The sequence below is a fragment of the Neoarius graeffei genome, chromosome 3 (genome assembly GCF_027579695.1).
Source record: "Neoarius graeffei isolate fNeoGra1 chromosome 3, fNeoGra1.pri, whole genome shotgun sequence".
In the NCBI taxonomy this organism is placed as follows: Eukaryota; Metazoa; Chordata; class Actinopteri; order Siluriformes; family Ariidae; genus Neoarius; species Neoarius graeffei.
In genome coordinates this window covers 118,360,728-118,380,511 of record NC_083571.1, presented here as the reverse complement: position 1 = coordinate 118,380,511, position 19,784 = coordinate 118,360,728, and the positions used below count along the sequence as shown (strand labels likewise).

At 40.2% G+C, this 19,784-nt stretch overlaps 1 protein-coding gene across 1 annotated transcript; it reads left to right on the top strand.

Annotated features, from left to right (window-relative positions):
• Positions 1–1,624: 1,624 nt before the first annotated feature.
• Positions 1,625–18,571, top strand: LOC132883039 (claudin-20). The gene is made up of 3 exons (XM_060916165.1): positions 1,625–1,855; positions 14,442–14,501; positions 15,061–18,571. The coding sequence occupies exon 3, from the start codon at positions 15,198–15,200 to the stop codon at positions 15,996–15,998; it is 801 nt and encodes a 266-aa protein (XP_060772148.1). The 5' UTR covers positions 1,625–1,855; positions 14,442–14,501; positions 15,061–15,197; the 3' UTR covers positions 15,999–18,571.
• Positions 18,572–19,784: the final 1,213 nt, after the last annotated feature.

Sequence of the window (19,784 nt, the reverse complement as noted above, 5' to 3'; positions counted from 1 at the left end):
GCTGCTTTGCGACAATGTTTATTGTTAAAAGCGCTATACAAATAAACTTGACGACTTTTTTCTCATTAGTTCAGTGAATTTAACCAGTTAACTCACTGCTAAACTTATTTATAAGCTTGATCGCTCTGCTTTGTTCAGGATCGACTCTCCTTGACCTGATTCCTTTTTACAATTTTAACCTGTGGATTTGGATTTTTAATTCATAGCTCACAACCACATGATGGTCATTTGAGTGGAAAATTTGAAGCATTTTGTATAATGTGAATTATCTTTGCTATTATATTTACACTCACCGGCCATTTTATTAGGTACACCCATCCACCTGCTGTTTGATGCAGTTCTCAAAGTGTGACTTTCTCTCACTGTGGTCTGGGTGTTGGTTTGATCCAGATGGACTGGTCTGAGTATTTCAGAAGCTGCTGATCTCCTGGGGTTTTCACACACAACAGTCTCTAGAGTTTACACAGAATGGTGCAGAAAACAAAAAACACTGAGTGAGTGAGCGACAGTTCTGTGGGTGGAAACAAACGCCTTGTTGATAAGAGAGGGTCAGAGGGGAATGGACAGATTGGTTTGAGCTTTTTTGCCAGGAAGGATATAGTAACTCATATAATCACTCTTTACAACCGTGGGGAGCAGAAAAGCATCTCAGCATGCAACAGCAGAACAGAAGAACACATTTGGTTCCACTCCTGCAGCCAAGAACGGGGATCTGAGAATCAACAACACGTTCCTATTAAAGTGGCCGGTGAGTGTATAGAAGAGTGTTTTGCCTCTGCTTTTGAAAAGTGCCAATCATTTTGAATTGAAATGAATTCAAAGAAAGTTTTGGTTCATGCTGCTTGTGTGGCTTATAGAGAGAAATAATAGCACTCAAATGAGTCATAATGACAGCTCTTTTCTCGAGCGCTTGCTTTGTTCAGGATTTAAGTGGGTGGTGATAATCATGAGTGTGTGGGAGGAGGAGCTTTCATACCACCTCTGTGTGTCACATGATCTTAGTCACCTTTTCAATTGGAGGAGAGGGGAAGTGATTGCTTTCCTGTATAGAGACTCAAAGAGTTTCTCCTTGCCTCGGTCTGATCAGACTTGCTCATGAGGAACAAATTTATGAATTCATATGTTTAAAATTTGTATCTGGAATGTATATATTTCTGTAAAGCTGCTTTGTGACAATGTCTATTGTTAAAAGAGCTTTACAAATAAAAATGACTTGACTTGAAAGAGAAAGCAGGGGTTACCTCAATCTTCTACCTCAATCTTCTCCTTTCTGGATCCCACTCTCTCCTTCCTGCTCCTGAGGAAAGCACTGAAACATGTTCCTGAAAGCTTATCCAAAAAAAAAGACAGGCATGGGCATCTCATTGGAGAAATTCAAGAAGGAATGAAATACTGAATGTGATGTGTGATGGGAAGCCAGCGTTGCCACAGTAACACCTTTGTGGAGGAGTGCAAGTCCGACCCACTTCACTCACACACAAACAGTGTGTGAGGCTCCAGCTCCGACACACACTCCCTCTCGGTCGTCTACAGGAAGGGCTGCTCTGAACACTGATGAGTGTGGGAGAAAAGGGGAAAATAAAGATCAACTCCACACTCTGGTCCACACACACACACACACACACACACACACACACACACACACCTCAGCATGCTGGAGCCTGGAGACTCTCATGTCACGGATTTTGTAGCCTCATTTTTGTTCTCTCTCTCAACTCTCTTTGGACAGTCTTTCTGACCTCACACGTGGCTGGATGTGTCAGACCTCACACACACCTCACACACACCTCACTGACGTACAGACAGTCAGGATTCCTCCTGAGTCCTGCTGGAGAAGCCGGAGGAGTGCGTCCAGGTTTGTACACTTTATTATTATTATTATTATTATTATTATTATTATTATTATTATTATCTTTTTAATATTATCTGCAAAAGTAGACACAAGTTACAGAATGTGTGGCAGCCTGGGAAAACCCTTCACATGGTGATTTTTTTTTTAAACTATATATGGTTTTGAAAAATACAGACATCCCTGAATTGAACTATGTTTCAGTTTTCATCAAGTTCCACTATTTTAAATATTGATATTATCCCCAAAGATTTAAAAAGAGAGAAAACTGCACTTAAAGACTTCATTCCAGCTGCAGCACAGGAGCATCATGGACATTTAACAGCCTTTATCTGATTACAAACAGAATTGATTAGATTGATCCAATTCAGATGTCTAATGAGTTTTCCAGGACCACATCGTATATCCATGTTCTGAGCTACTGTATGTAATAAAAACTCATCTGACTCTCATTTGGCAGAAATTAGACCCACAGTTAGGCACTAAAGGGGGCGGCACGGTGGTGTAGTGGTTATTACTGTTGCCTCACAGCAAGAAGGTTCTGGGTTCGAGCCCAGTGGCTGGCGAGGGCTTTTCTGTGTGGAGTTTGCATGTTCTCTCTGTGTCTGTGTGGGTTTCCTCCGGGTGCTCTGGTTTCCTCCACAGTCCAAAACATGCAGGTTAGGATAACTGGCTGCTCTAAATTCTCCGTAGGTGTGAATGGTTGTTTCCCAAACCCAGAAATGGGATGGTTGTGGCAAAAAGGGTAAGATTATGCTCTTATTAATATGGCACGTGGATCAATAGGGTCCACATGGCAGCAATCCCACACATGTAAGTGGGACAAGCTGGAAGGAGTGAGTGAGTTCAGCACTAAAGTCCTCACTCCAGGAGTACACAGTGCCGCCATCACCTGACTTCCTTTAATTCTTCAGTAAAAATGGTTGTGATTATTTTGCATTAATGTTTGCAGTGTTAAAAGCCCTGTTTCTGTCTGTAAGTTGCATTGTACAGTAATTTCACTGAAAGCAGTGACAGATCTTCCTCTTCTTCCCGCCTGACTCCACCTTTATCTGGAGTGTTTAGTTCATCAGGAAAAGCAGATCTTATTCAGCCTGGGACGGAGTTAACTGAAAAAAATATATAAATAGAAGCCTGTAAAAAAAAAACCTCAAGCCAGATACATTATAGGATAAAATCGCAAATCACAAGTCTTATATGGTTGGTTTATATGAAAATTGCATTAAACTTTTTTTTTAAATTACAAACTGCACCTATATTCCAATGATAGAATCAAAGACCTTTTTGTTTCTGCATAATCAATCCAACATGGCTTTTTCCATATTGGATTGTCATATTTTTGATTGAAATTTTAAACTTTTCAATTAGTTCTATTTGCATAAATAGTCTAATGGAATGAGCTAATGTTTGTAGAGTGAACTAACGAGCTAGCCTCGATGATTGTTATCTTCGCTAATACATGCACAAACTATCATCACCTCATCTTGGTACTTTTATTCTGCAAAACTGATGCGTCTTTTGACAGAGTTGAATAAAGGTGTTTATCCAAACTTAAATAATAAACATCTGAATAAATGATCAAATTAGCTGGGCTAACATAATATTTGTCACAGGATCTAATCTAGCGACATGCACAAACTAATATGTTGCTGTTAGCCTCAATACAACAATGGTGTTTCTTTTAACTTAAATTTAACTGAACTGAATATCGAGATCTAATGTAGAAATCTAACATATCTAGCTAAAGTTTTGAGAAAAAACTGACTACCTCATTTAGCTCAGTCACAAATCAGCTCATAACTGTGTATAACCCGACATTAATAAGGAAACACAAAGCACTTCATGTACCAGTTAACCAGGTCTCTGATATTTACTTCTTCAGTTTTGCTCGAGATGAACGTAGCTAACAAGTAATGGAAGGCCATCTCAAATGTTTTCAAGATTTTTTTTTCTGTAAATGTCTGTCTCTGTAGTGATGTCACTCAGACTTGCAGAATCCTGCGTTACTTCTTATTTAACAGTAACTCACCGTCTCAGTGCTTAAAACTACCAATGATAGGGGAGAGCAGGGAGACCTGGGACATGTTTTCAGCTTTTGCAGATTGTGTGAAATTCTTTGCAGGTCGCGTCACATTCATGCTGCATTAGAGAGGATTTACCTCTGATACCCTCTGACCACAACATCAGCTTCTCAGCTTGTGGCCTTCAGGCTTCACTTTTTCTGTCATTATTTTCTGCAGGGAGACATGAGACAGTGAGGGGAGACATGGGACATTATGTTGGGAGACTTGGGACAAAAATAAACTCCCTCGGCCGACATGTTTAATTTTTATTTATTATCAAAACTTGCCCCGTATGAACTGTATGAACACACAATGCTGGTACAGCAATAGAAAAATGTCCGTTTACCCAAAACTTGACGCGACAAAACAGTTCCGTTCTCAAGAAGGAATGAAATAAGTTTAATCCTCATGCTGGGACACGCCCACATTTTTAACAAAAGTTTTTAAAGCAATTTTATGTTTATAAACCACAAGAAAAAAAACTTGTAACATGATGAACTGTCCCAACTCTCTCCATCTGGGCATTTTGAAAAAAAATCCTTAAATGTCTTTCCCCAGAATTTAAGTTTAATAAATAATACTCTATACGGTAACTCTGGGCTACAGACTTTAATTCCGAACAAATCCTGATTTCCCCAGCGTACATTACACTCCAGCACGGAGGTGGACTGAAGGAGGAAATACACGTTTTGGTTGAGAAAAATATCAAACTGCACAAACCTTACTGCCGTGTCCAGCTTCGTAGCTCCAAAGGAAGTAAATCCTCTCAGGGTCAACATCGAACTTCTGATGTGATCTAAAACCTGATTGGTTGAAATTAATTTATGGGAATACAAACTGTAACAGGTCTCCCCCGTCCCAAGTCTCCCCGCTCTCCCCTATTATGTAACATTTATTTATTTATTTTTAATTAATAATACAACAGAATTGGTGACAAGCACCCTTAATGTGTTACAATTTACACTCTAGGGGGTAAAAAAGTTCCTCTCTGGTTCTTGGTGTAATTTGCTTTGTAAAAGTGTTCGATTTAGAAGCGTCTATGTTTGGAAACCTCTGTATAAGAGTTTCCTCAAGGGACAAACTAAATAACTGTAAAGGGGTATAGATTTAACCTTTAGCGTACTTTAAGGTTTCACCAAAAAAAGAAAAAGAATTAATTATTCTGTTAATATATCATTTATTACAGTTAATTGACAAAGTTATTGTTGATACTTAGTTATTACTAAGTATTAGATTGAGATTAATAAATAGTGAGCAAGTACACCTTATTAAGTAGTGGGTAAATGGATGGATGTTTGCTACATTGAATACATTCTTTCACTCGGTATTTACTCATTTAGGCTTTTTATTAAACCTTTATTTTACCAGGGATAAAAATCACATTGAGATTAAAATCTCTTTTACAAGTGAGCCCTGGCCAAGAAGGCAGCACACAAAAACAGAATTAAGAACAGAATAACAATCATCACACACACTCACAGAACAACAACAAAAAAAAGAAATTAAGAACAGACAAACAAAGCAGACAGAAAATTTAAAAACAAGAACAGACTGACTGATACATTCGGTTAAGACAAGCTTTGAAATCTCATCTCATTATCTCTAGCCGCTTTATCCTGTTCTACAGGGTCGCAGGCGAGCTGGATCCTATCCCAGCTGACTACGGGCGAAAGGCGGGGTTCACCCTGGACAAGTCGCCAGGTCATCACAGGGCTGACACATAGACACAGACAACCATTCACACTCACATTCACACCTACGCTCAATTTAGAGTCACCAGTTAACCTAACCTGCATGTCTTTGGACTGTGGGGGAAACCGGAGCACCTGGAGGAAACCCATGCGGACACGGGGAGAACATGCAAACTCCGCACAGAAAGGCCCTCGCCGGGCATGGGGCTCGAACCCAGGACCTTCTTGCTGTGAGGCGACAGCGCTAACCACTACACCACCGTGCCACCAGCTTTGAAATCAAAAAGTGAAATAAAAACCTCAAGTTTTAGTCGTCTCTGTAGCTCATTCCATGCTGTTGGAGCACTACAAGCAAAGGCAGTCTTACCAAACTCAGATTTTGCCTGCACAGCATCATATAAGCTATACGGTAGCTACTTGACCATAGATTGTACTGAGATGTACTAGGTGTTAAAAGAACAGATGTATTGAGGTTTTTCACCTGACGTCACAGGGTCACGTGACGCCCCGGTGTCCGCCATTTTGAAGGTCAAGCTAGCTAATGTCAACAACATCATAGCTGGTATGTTACTGTAGCAATGTTTACGTTCAGTCATTTGGATGACTGTTAAAACCTTTCAGTCTCAAGTTTTTCCTTTACTGGATTTACTAGTTTACTGTAATTATGATCCGGCAGCTATTTACACCGGGTCCAGTGTAAATAGCTGCCGGAGCGCGCTCCGGCTTGCTCCCCCTCAAATTAAGCAGCGCGCTCCGGCTTGCTCCCGGAGTGCTCTGGCCGAGGTTCCGGAGCGCGCTCCGGCTTGCTCCCCCTCAAATTAAGCAGAGCGCTCCGGCTTGCTCCCGGAGTGCTCCGGCCGAGGTTCCGGAGCGCACTCCGGCTTGCTCCCCCTCAAATTAAGCAGCGCGCTCCGGCTTGCTCCCGGAGTGCTCTGGCCAAGGTTCCGGAGCGCGCTCCGGCTTGCTCCCCCTCAAATTAAGCAGAGCGCTCCGGCTTGCTCCCGGAGTGCTCCGGCCGAGGTTCCGGAGCGCACTCCGGCTTGCTCCCCCTCAAATTAAGCAGCGCGCTCCGGCTTGCTCCCGGAGTGCTCTGGCCGAGGTTCCGGAGCGCGCTCCGGCTTGCTCCCCCTCAAATTAAGCAGAGCGCTCCGGCTTGCTCCCGGAGTGCTCTGGCCGAGGTTCCGGAGCGCACTCCGGCTTGCTCCCCCTCAAATTAAGCAGCGCGCTCCGGCTTGCTCCCGGAGTGCGCTGCTTAATTTGAGGGGGAGCAAGCCGGAGCGCGCTCCGGCAGCTATTTACACTGGACCCGGTGTAAATAGCTGCCGGATCATAATTACAGTAAACTAGTAAATCCAGTAAAGGAAAAACTTGAGACTGAAAGGTTTTAACAGTCATCCAAATGACTGAACGTAAACATTGCTACAGTAACATACCAGTTATGATGTTGTTGACATTAGCTAGTGCTAACAGCTAGCTGCTAGTACACTGCTACAACACAGACACCGACCCTAATAATACAGTTCTTGGTCATTGCCTGGTAACAGCAAATTTATAACGGGCCATGTCTCAACAGACTAAGAAGTTATTTCAATGACATTTAATAACATTTTGTTTATCCTGAGGACTGAAAGTAAATGAAAATGTGAACAAACCTTAGCTGTAATAAGATGGCGACCACCGGCTCCAGGGACGACCCGCTGATGTAGGCATGTTACCCAGCCTGACACAAAATATTTGTAGGTATCCAAACTCTTATACGCTTTCAGATCAATACCTGTGTATGGCGATGGGTTTTTAACGACATAGGTATACAGATCATGTGGGCCGAAGTCAGGTAAAGACGAGGGCTTCGTGTACTTCCGTACGTCAGTGAACAATCCTGGTGGAAGCAGGTAAATGTCGTTCTCTAAGCCTGCTAACCTCAATTTTTGCAAATACCTCTCCCTCTGCTCGCCCTGTAAATGCCCTACGTCGCTGGATAGTGAAGGTGTTTTCTGCATCTCGCTCCTTTTTCTTTTATGTTTTTTGTTTGTCGCCTTCCTCGCATTCAAACTGATTCGAGCCGTGACGTCCAAAATGGCAGCATCACATGACTTGTTCACGTGGGTGAAAAACCTCAATAGACCCCTTCGCATGTTTGTAAACAAACCGCCCGTTGCCAGGATGCGTGCGCAGCCTGGACTCAGAAACAATGGCTCTGCCCATAGACCGGCATTATGAGCTGTCAGATTATGCAAAACAATTGTCGTTACAAGATCGAGAATGCTACATAAATAAGTTAACTCTAACAAGTGGACATCGCCTACCGGATCCGCATTTAATTAAAGAGTGGACGGACGATGTTAGTAAGTTCCCTCCTCATTTTCCTCTGATACCTGAAGGCAGTCATACTATTTACAAAAAATGTCAAACTCAAAAAAAAAAAAAAACTATTTACAAAAGTAGCCTGCCATCAACATTCTGGTTACAGCGAGACTACAACTTGATTAACAATGGGACATTCATATTCATTTTGTTTTAATCAAATTATGCCAGTGATGTGATGGCAATGTGGCTTTAGCTACAACAGCAAATACCAACACTAAACAGCAATTTGCAGGAGGTGATGGCATGAAAGGAATGACAGTGTAAAGAGTGCAGCTAAGAGAAATCAGCGCTGCGTAAAAAGCGAGAGGCAGAGAGCAGAAATGAAACTGAACGGGGCGGGAGCTAGGTTAGAGCAGTCAACGTAAGTTGGCATTTAGAGTGAGGGCACACAATTTTACCTTTCCATCCTTGCTTTAAAATTGTGATTTTCGGCATACACAAATAATGATGGCACAAAATCTGGACTGCTTGAGTCAAGCGAGACCTCTCCTACAAACAAAACTGCATGCAAAGCTAAGTTAACATGCTAACAATATTCATTACATTGTGTAACTATGACCCAGCTAATCAGACAAACGTTACCAAAGTATTTTGCTACATCAATAAACGAAGACTAGAAAGAATAAAAAAGAAAGATTTAATAAATAGCCTGATCTTACCTGTGATGAAGTGGGCGCTGCAAACCCGCGCATTTTTGATGGTGCTTTCATCCCAGTCTACACGTTTGATGGCTTGTAGCCATAGACATCGGCGATTTTTTTGGAATGGGTGAGATCCTGCTGGAATTCTGTACATTTTAACCCCATCACTGCTACGATTCTGACACCCGACAACACAACAACTAGGCATTTCTTCCAAATATTTCTTCTCGTCTCTACCGTCGCTGAGTCTTTTTTGGGTCCAGGCTGCGCGCGCAATTTCCTCTTACGTATGAATGACATTTACTGCGAAGGGGTCTATAAGAAGGAAGTTGGCCAATTATTGCTTTGTACACAAAAATTAACCAATGTTTGTTTTCTCATAAAGAGTGAGGACCAACCAACCATTTCATACAAGGCACAGTGATGGGTGGAGTAACTTGCTTGAGTGATAAATCTTAACACAGAACGATACACGGAGTCTAAGGACTGTAGCAGAGCTTTAGAGGAATGTCTATAAAATACGTCCCCATAATCCAAGACTGGCAGAAAAGTAGATTCAACCAATCTTTTCCTTGCTTGCTGAGTAAAGCAAGACTTGTTTCGAAAGAAAAAACCCAACTTTAATTTCAGTCTACAAAGTAAATTCTCAACATGCAATTTAAAGGATAGATCTTCCTCCAACATAAAACCCAGATATCTATACGATGAGACTAGTTCAACTGATTTACCCTGCAAAGTGCATAGTTGAGGCAGGGAGGATCCCAGCTTACGGGTTTGGCTTAACAAAGTTGGTGAAAATACTAATTATGATGTAATTATCCATGATGTAATAACAGTATAACAAATGACTAATAATCATCGCTTAATGTAAAGTGTTACCAGTTTAAGTATTTATACACTTCTTGTGCATTCAGTTTTGCAAACTAATGCAGAATTAATAACCTGTGGACCATCAGAGGCTGTAATTAAAGTCATACGTTATTTGTACTGCAGCAGCTTTAATAAAAGGAGACACCAAGGCCAATACATAATTAATCATTATTTTATTTATTATGAAGCTCAGGGTGTTCGCAAAAATTCTCACCGACCTTTAGAACGTATAATTTCCAATAATACTGCCCATGACTGAATAACCTGGAGAAATAATAAAGAAACCATTAAAAAAAAGACATCTTGGCATATACTTTATGGCTTTGGAGATTACATAACGAGAAAGCAGGATTAGAGAACCAGCTTGTCGAGGCAGAACAAGCTGGAATCAGTGTTGGGGAAGAAACAGCATGATGAGAAAGAAAGTGATGAGAAAATGCAGTCTGAGAAATGCGATGGTTCCCATCTCTGATTCCCACGCTCCCTAAACAGTCCCAGGCTTTACGTGTAACAAACACACCAACCCAGGCCTGTGCCTCTCTGCATTTCATCCAGACCTGAGATGGGCGTTTCTGAGTGGGAATGGAAAAATCTACAACGTTTAAAGACGGTTTTGTGCCATTAACAGGAACTCATCTCTCTGATCTTTCTGAAATCAAAAATGAACTCAAGGCAGAATTTTCCTGCTCGGTTCCCACTGTGTGTTATTTTTGCAAGGTCAGGACCAGGCTGACATTTCTGTTACTTCTGTAAAGAATATTTACTGATTAAATATTGTGGTGACCTTTGCTAAAGTGGCTCGTAAAGAATGCAGTTAGCACAGTGCCAAAGTCTAGCAGGAGAAATGAGTACTGTAATAACAGGAAGACAGACTGATGGAGCTTCCTGTATGCAATTGTTTAAGTTTTCACCTACTTTTTGAGGAGTGGTACAGATAAGATTTTTTTAAATTTATTTATTTATTTTAGCCTATACATGGCTCTTCGAGTGTTTTTTAGTCGTGTATCCTGTCAAGCGAGTTTTTGTCAGCCATTTGGTTACCATTAGCAGTGAATATTTATGATTATGACTTAAAAATCCTCCTGGAAATCCTGTCAGGTTCATTCATGCTAGATAGTTGGCTAATGTTAGCAGTGAACATTGTAAATTTTCACATTGTCTCATTCCTCTTTTCAGCCAATGGGGAACGGGATCTTGAACTGGTTCTGTTCAGGATTCTTTGAACCTTGCTAGCGAACCGGCCCATGTTTTCACCACTTTTGAGTGGAACCATTGTCATCAAGGATGTGTCGTGAATAGAGGGTGTTGCATAATTCACAATGGGAGTAAACAGTAGTAGTAAGATGTTGGTGCGCATTGATTACCTCTGAGGTTTTGTTCTGTTGTTGCAGATGTTTGTTTTTGGCCCATTTTTTTCTGAAGATGCATCCTTTTTTGTTGAGCTCTCCATTTCTGCATGTCGCTTCCTCTCCAAACTAATGATGCCCACTGATGTCATCATGATTCATGCTGGAAAAACCAACTATATTTTGGTTCCAGTGGAGAACCAACTTTTCAGGTTTCAAACAAATTTATTTTTGGTTGAAATGCTCTGAATGGTTCAAAACTTGGTGCACGAACCAGAATGAAACCCGTTCCCTATTGGTTGAAAAGGGGTAACAGAAAATCCTTGTTTTTAACCTGTTAGCTAGCACATTAAATCCTCTCAAAAATATAGTCAGTTTGGCTCCAAGAAGCTCTTAGTCAATAGATAGCCTGTAAAGTTTGTTTACATTAGCCCACTCTGTAATGTCAGAAGGGGCAGGGCTCACTCTTCCCAGAATCCTCTCCACCAAGAAGCGAGTCGCCATTTTCAATGCTAGCAATATTCCAAAACCAATCCACAACAATGCAGTGACATCCTCAGCCATAGATCTTAAACTATAACATGAAATTAAAGATATTTTATCAAACTATCGATATTTAAAAACCTTTTTCAGCTCATGAAATCTGTTTTCATTTGGTTATTCTGTTGTAATGACCCGAGCTGGCATCAGCCATCTCATGGGCAGCCACGAAGGAGAGAAAAGACAAGGCATATTTTGTTTAAAGCTTCCACGTACAACAGGTACATGAAGAAACATTTTGATACAGGTTCCGAAGGTATCACACTGTGAATTGGCGGCGGTTTTACTGCACAGAGAGCTAGCAGAGTAGCGGTCTTTCAAGACAAAGACAACGAACTGGATTCTGGGAAGGGTGAGCTGGCCCCTTTAATAACATTTATAAACATGACTTATTAGTAAATAGTAATTGAGATAAGGCTGTAAAATTAATTTTCTATTTGATAAAACATGCAGTACCATATAACCTTCTACTGTTAAAGTATTGGCCCCCTACAACCAGCATTTTATTTCCATTGTTTCAATTAAAAAAATGTCCATGGATGAGTTCATATCTGTGACTATGGCAGATCTTGTATGTTACTTATTTTCACATTTCTTAGAAATTTGAGGACAAGATGTTTGTCTTTTTTTTTTAGAGGCACAGACTTCAAAACAACAGAAACAGTCAAAACTAGAACGGCACACAGTAGAGTGGATATCTCCACCAAGCCACATATTATCAACATCAAAATCATATCAGTTGAACCGAGGATAATACTAAAGCTGTCCACCAAATTTCATCCAAATCCATTCATTACTTTTTGAGTTACGTTGGGAACAAACAAACAAACAAACTGACACAAAACATGACCTTCTCCGACACAGTTGGCGAAGGTGATTAGGACTGAAGGAATCGTATGATATAAATCAGCTTGGTATCCTTCTTATCAGTCCGTATCAATTCACCCACCTCTCGTGTGAAAAGTCTCAGGACTCTGTTGAGGTAAATTTGAGAATGTGTTAATGTTTAAACCTTTTTATTGTGACTTTATTCATATGAAATTACATAAAGTTCCAGCGTATAGCCCTTACACTAAGGTTCAGAAGTCTGTGACTAGTGAAAGTGCTTCTCTTTTGTATTTTTTTCCAATTGAACATAATTTTTTTTCATTAGAAATTATTTTATGAGCAACAACTTGAGTGAAAACCACATCGAGGAAAATGTGAACTTTTGTTCAAATGGTCAAATATAATAAATTCACTGAGATTTAATAGTGATGTAGAAATAGAGTAGCATTTTTTGTACTGGATATAATTTTCTAATTGATTTTCAAAGTTGTCAAGCAGCACTGCAGATCAAATGCCCATGAAATCTGATTGATTTAATGAAAAAAAAATTTGTTAATAATAATAATTTTTAAATAATTAATATAATTTTTTTCAAACTTCAAAAGCAGCATGCAAGTATAACAAAGGCGCAGCTCAGACTTGTGTACATAGGCACATTAACAATCTAAAATCTGGCTGGAGATATATAAAACTATAAAGAAATACAAAATTATGTTTAAAAAATCTGAATATGTAAACATATAAATAAAAAATAATCAAACCTATCCTAATTTAGAGCTTAAAAAGTTAAAAAAGAGAGAAAAATAAAATAAGTAAATTCAATTTATTCATGCAGCCATATTCTCGAGTGTAATGTCTACATCATTAACATCTAAAGTCCTTCTAAGTGTTCTTGATCCTCTCAGAGTTGAGCCGAGCGTAGGATCGCGAAGGAGACTTTCGCTCTCAGCCATGACACTGTACTCGCTTAGTCCTCACCCTTTTTAATAATAATAAGAAGAAGAAGAAGAGGAAGAAGAGAAGAAGAATATATTTCAAAGCATTTCAGTCTTGCTCTAACAATAAAAATAATAAAAATAAAATAATAAAAATAATAATGACGAACAAATGATAAATTATAACAATAAAAGCAGATGTATATTAGTGTTTACATGTATTAAAAATTATTAAAACAAATTAATCAAAACAAATATTAGTATTCAAATCATAAGAAAGTTATAATAATCAAAAAATCACATAAATTGAGATTTATTTATTTAATAAAATTCACAAATATGAATTTCTAAAACCTTTAAAAGTTCTACAACAGTGTTTTTCCATTCATTCGTTCATTCATTCATAAAAGGTTCTGAGTCGAACCCTTTTACAAAACCTGAATTATTTAAGAACCCTTTTTCTCTAAGACACTATGCAGCTCAAAGAACGGACAAAAACATGGATCAGATTTAAAGCTGCGATTGATGGAAAAAAAAAAGATTTGGTGTGTTTCAGGACCAAAGAAGAAACAGCAAAATGACAAAAATAACTAAATTCTAAGGAGATCACAAGGTTAAAGCTGATAATATTTACAGTGTACAGACCAGAGGAGGGTGTAAATGGTATTTTGAATCAGCAGGAGGTTTGGGAGAAGGGGTGGGGTGATGGAGAGACAGTAATTTTGTACATTTATGTCCCCCACTCATGTGTCTCTGCAGGTGGTCGTGTGGGAGGTCGACGTTCATGGCAGTAATTAGAGAAATAGACGTTTACTGAGGATTACTTTAATGACAGGTTTACAGCAGTGTGTACCATCACAGCTTTCTCACCAAACCGTGCGTTTCACCGTTCTTTCTATCCATCCATCCATCCATCCATCCATCCATCCATCCATCCATCCATCTATCTATAATCTCTTCCACATCTTGATGGACTAAAAGAACGTTATAGAGTCGAAGGGCTCCTGGTGTATTTCATTGAGGTTATTTCAGTTATTTCAGTTATTTTTAACGGAAGTTGATTTGGGCAGATTTTCTTTGTTTCTGTGAGAAAATAAATGTCGCACATTGTCTTCGCCTGAGCGACTGAATGACCTTCAAGTGAGGAAGCGTTTGTTCAGTGATCAGGGTTAACACATTTACACTGCTGTGAGTTCCACATCAAGCTCTGCCTTTGTCACACCAAGGAGGATTTATTTATTTATTAACAGGACAAATTAAGGCTCGAAGCTGACATTTTGACTCATATTTATTTTTTGTTTTGTCTTTAAGGTTAAATCTTTCCAAGATGCCATGATGCACCAATTCCGCACTACGAACACCATCAGGAATGTAAGTATTACGATTGTGGATTATACGACACGACTGATGTGTGAGTCGCTTTATCAGTGTCGCACATCCTTATCTATAAATTACACCAACCACAATAGCAGGATGAACAAAGGAAATGGACCATTTTGCTTTTTCATGCTGGCTGGCAGAGATAAGAGCAAAATCAATTAACTCTCACTAAATGGGCACGCTTGTCCAAACAGTGAACTCGATTTTTCTATGCAAGTGTTTTACCTGGTTTTTTGTTTTTGTTTTTTTTGACACAAAGATTGTCGTAGCCCCCCAGTGCCCATTGCCAGAGGGGCGACTCTGCAGTTGGACAAGCAGAAAGAATAATTAGTCTTTCAGAAATCACAGTGTCACTTCCATGATGCTGAAATGCAGAGTTAAAATGCAGCATGTTAATGTCCTAAAAAGCAAAAGGGAAGGAGGGAGGGAATGAAGGGAAAAAAAAGAAAAAATACACTCTCCTATCCCAGGCACCAGCCTCATGCGCCTCATCTGTCAGGACGTCACGCTTGCTTGCTCAGTTCAATTCTCATTTCACTCTTTATCGCAGCCCGCTAGAGCCCGCGCTGAGGAAATTATCTGGCCTGAGCAGTGCTGATAGGGAGACGCGGAGTGAGGACGGGGGCTGCCACTGCAAGGTGAAAGGAAAAAAGACAGAAAGAAAAGGGGAAGGACGCCAGTGACATCATGCCTTCGTCCACTATGCAGATCTTCGCCTTCATCCTGGCGCTGCTCGGGGTTCTGGGTGCCACCATAGCCACACTGCTGCCCAACTGGAAGGTGAGCGTCGCCATGGGCTCCAACATCATGACGGCAATCTCGCAGATGCAGGGCCTCTGGATGGACTGCACCTGGTACAGCACGGGCATCTTCAGCTGCACGCTCAAGTACTCCGTCCTGGCGCTGCCTGCTTACCTTCAGACCGCACGCACCACGATGGTCCTCTCCTGCCTGTTGGCGACACTTGGGCTCTGGCTGGCAGCTCTGGGACTTAAATGCACTCACTGGGGTGGTAGTCAGAGCTCCAAGGTCCAAACTGCGATTGCGGCAGGAACATGTTTTGTCCTTGCAGGCTTCCTGTGCCTTGTTCCTGCATCCTGGTTCACCAATGAGGTCATCACCACCTTCATGAACTCCAAAGTACCCCAGAGTGGAAAGTACGAACCGGGAGGAGCCGTTTACGTGGCATTTGTATCGGCTGGATTTTTCTTAGCTGGAGGTGTCATTTTCTGTCTGTCATGCCCCAGAAAAAGGGACGGTGCCACAAATTGCGGGTTATCCAACCCTGACAAGTTAATAAGGCAGGAGCAGGAGAAAAAGGAGCGTAGAGAACAACAGAGCCAGACGGAGCCACCGGAGCTGGAACACAAAGAGAAACCGGTGCAGGAGAAACTCCAGCTGGAACAGCAGCAGCAGCAGTACTACTCCCCATCTCGTAAGCGACCTCAGGACACCAAGGCCCTTTACAGCTTGCAGGACTACGTCTAAATCCAAACCAGACTCAGGGAACGAGGCTCAGGATTTACACTCGGCTGTCAAAAGCGATGAGACAAGGAAAGAGGGAGGAGCGATGATGCCGTCAACGCTTTTCTCCCCCTTTCGTCACTTCTATCATGTACTGTAACCGTAAGCGTAAATGATGTTTCCAGAACCTAATCAAGAGCTGTATATCCTCAGGTGAAACACGCGATGCCGCAATGAACATTAAAAGAGGGCATGAAAAAGTTCTGACTGTGTCTGGGTTGTTCGAGATAACGCTGTTACACGCCAAAGCTTTGAACTCAAGTCTGCATGTGAGTGATGGCTGGAATCATTAATTACACGCAATGAAACGGGATCATTAGAAAACATGTCCAAATGTGATTTAATTCAAACAATTCTTGCTGTTTATAGCTTTATTGCAGAATGCTAAGCAAATATGAGAAAACACATAGCCCAGAAGCATTAAGACATGGTGTGTATGTCAGAATAAAAGTCTAAGCTCCAGCGTAGATACAGTGCAGTGTCCTGTCCGTGTTTTCCAACGAGTCTGACGGAGGTGAAACATATTGAAGCGCACATCATCTGAGGTAATGATGCTCTTTGCTTTTCCATTAGTTTCGCTCCGGACGGGTGCACACTGCTCATTTATTGCACGTAAGCACAGATGCGAGTTTGTGTGTATGCACACACACACACACACACACACACACACAATCAAGCTCTCCTCCTCCTCCACACACACACACACACACTCTTGCTGCAGGGGGTAATGGGGTCTTGCACCCAATCATTTTACCATGTGTGACTGCCTGTCACTGGTGCACAAAATGCAGCAGAGGCTGTTCTGAGGGACGCTGACATTCCCGCGACATGTTCTGTCCCTCGTGGACTTTTGAGAAATGAGTCCCTTCAGCCACATCTGAACCCTTTAATAGGTTTGGCAAAACATTCCTCGCCATCGGTCATGGTTTACACAGAGAAGGATGTATTTTTGGAATATAACGTAAAGAAGAACTATAAGGACGAGAGTTTCAGCGACAGAAAAAGACTCGATTTCTTATATTTAGAGAATAATTTATTTATTGTCAGTTGGCCCAGATACAGTTCTGTGCAAAAGTCTTAGACACATGTAAAGAAACGCTGTCGACCAAAAATGGCTTAAAAATAATGAAATGAAATGTTTCAACATTAAAAAAATACTATAAACGATAATCCGTGAGCCATAATCAATGAAACAAGGTCAATATTTGGTGTGAGACGACCCTTTGCTTAAAAAAAATAGTAGGAGTTGAAGGAAGAGGGAAACTGTATAAATGATATTTTGGTGAGATTGTTCAGGTAAAGTAAAGATCTAACAGCCATGTTTTTCAGCCACGTCTCACTTTTAACCTTGAAGCCTTTCATGAAGGACTTTCTAATCAAAATTATAACATACGCTTCAGATACTGGACCGCTGACCAGTGCAGCTCAGCCTTGTCCCACACAAACAACAAAAATGTATTTGTTATTATTGTATTTACTGAATTTATGAAAGGAATCTCCAGTGTCAGCTCTTTGTAACATTTCTTTGTCCAACATGGTGAAAAAATCATCAGGAAGGACTGTTTATAGCTGCTATAACATAAGCGCAAACAGGAATTAGTATAAATACGCAGGTGATTATAGGAAATCGTGTGTACTGATTGGTTGAGAGATTCTGATTATTTCTCGATAATCACCTCGAGCGACTCGGCAAAATGGTGTCCAATCGCTTCATCACTGTACGGGAGGAAGAATTACAGATGATGAAAGAAAATGCTGTTCCTAAAAGCACTAAAGATGCTCCAAAGTTTGGTCTAAAACTATTCAAAGGGAAGGTGGGGTTGGGATTTATTTTATCAATTTCACAACAAAGTATTTTACATGACTCAGTGTAGATCAGTGGCACAAATCTGCGCCGCACCGTTATTACATTTACATGCTGCTTTTAAAGATTGAAATAAATTATTTTTAATGCGATTTTTAAAAAAATAATCACCTGTGTATTTATACTAAAACAATTATCTGCCTCAAGCTCAGTGAATAATAACCTCGACTTTGTCTCAGTTATTATTTAAATAATATTGTCTGGCTTTTTTTCGTGATATATCAGATATATTCCACTCAGCGAGCATGATACTGAACGAGTCAAAGACGAGTAGCTGAATGGAATACATCTGATAGACCATGAAAAAAAAAGCCAGACAATATTATTATTATTATTATTATTATTATTATCCATACACATTCCTTTCGGGTGCTCAATGCATCTTTCTCTTTCAAAATTCTCTCAAAATCTTCCGTATTTAACAAAGCAAACTTACGGCCATATTTGTTTATTTACAAATTGTCACAGTCACTCGCTAGCACGGAAATTTTACATCGCCGACGTGTGACGTCATGTTGTCTTGACAACCATGCAATATCGTAAACCATATTCAACGCTCGTTCTCCATTGGGTAGAGTGACGTAATGCACGTAGGATAAGCGATATGCTAACAATATTGCATGCTATCAAATCAAATGAATGAAACCCGCTAGAAGGGAATAGAACACGTTTTTATTCCATCGAAAAAGTGTCCTGTGTGGATAATAATTCCCGAGATTTCACTTTGCTTTTGGTGACTTATTGTTAAAAATCTTATTTTACTGAAGTTCCACAACATTAAATCTAACTATAATTTGATTTTTTTAATGACTTGTTATTGAATACATTTTAAAAATGTTCTTGTTTTCCTTTAAGTATTTTTTTTGTTTTTGTTTTATTGTTACATTGTAAATATGTTTTAAAACCCAATAAAGCTGTTAAAAAAAATTGCTGTGGTCTTATAGGAACAAAAGAAACGTTTTATTCCTTGCAGGTTATCTGCTGATATAATTTCTCAAGCTTGTCTTCATTTATGTAATGCTGTTCAGCTGCTTCGCATTTTGAAGAAAATAAACACTAAAAACAGAAAAACCTCTCATTAATCAGGAGTTTATATTTTTAGTGTAATTAAGACCTCTGTGAAGAGATGCCAGTTTGTAGAGCTTCACGGAGCCTGAATTGTGTCCTTTGTCCTCTCTCTTTGTTCACTCTGCATGTGGGCAGAAAATAAAATGATGCCGAACAGCAAACCGCAGAGCGTTTGTCATAAATTAGATCCTCTAGGCAGATATTTTCATCACAATGTTTGATTAAACTTTTTTTCTTCCTTGGCTTGATCTTTTTTCTTTTTAATGATTACTTCATGGCACAGATCAGGGAATGCATACCTGAACAAAAATACGCATCTCATATCATTTTATGTGGATGAATATCTTTCTCAGTTTTGCCTGAACTCTGTGGTTCATCTGCTCGTGTGTATGCGGGGTTTGTTTTGGTTTTTTAGGACTGATTAAAGCACAAGCCTCGAAACCTGCCTTTGCGTTGTGATTTGTGTGAATGTTGAATGAATGTCATTGAGGATGCACATGACGACAGCAATTGTGAGAAACGTCAGCACAAAGGATGCACATTCAAAAAAATGGATGAGTAAATCTGCAGATCTCAGGAACAGAGTGTGTGTCACAGGCGTCTGAGTCAGCCGGGGGTCTTCACTACTCCGTATCAAGATCCGTCTCCTTCTGTGAAGCAACGGAGCAGAAAACACACTCCATTCACACACCTGACTGATCTCGCCTTAGTGAAGCCACAGGAATCGTTCCTGATTCATCCAGCCACATTTTACCTTCTCCACTCCAGCAGATCATCATCATCCATCCATCCACCAGCTGCTGGATTTACTGTATACT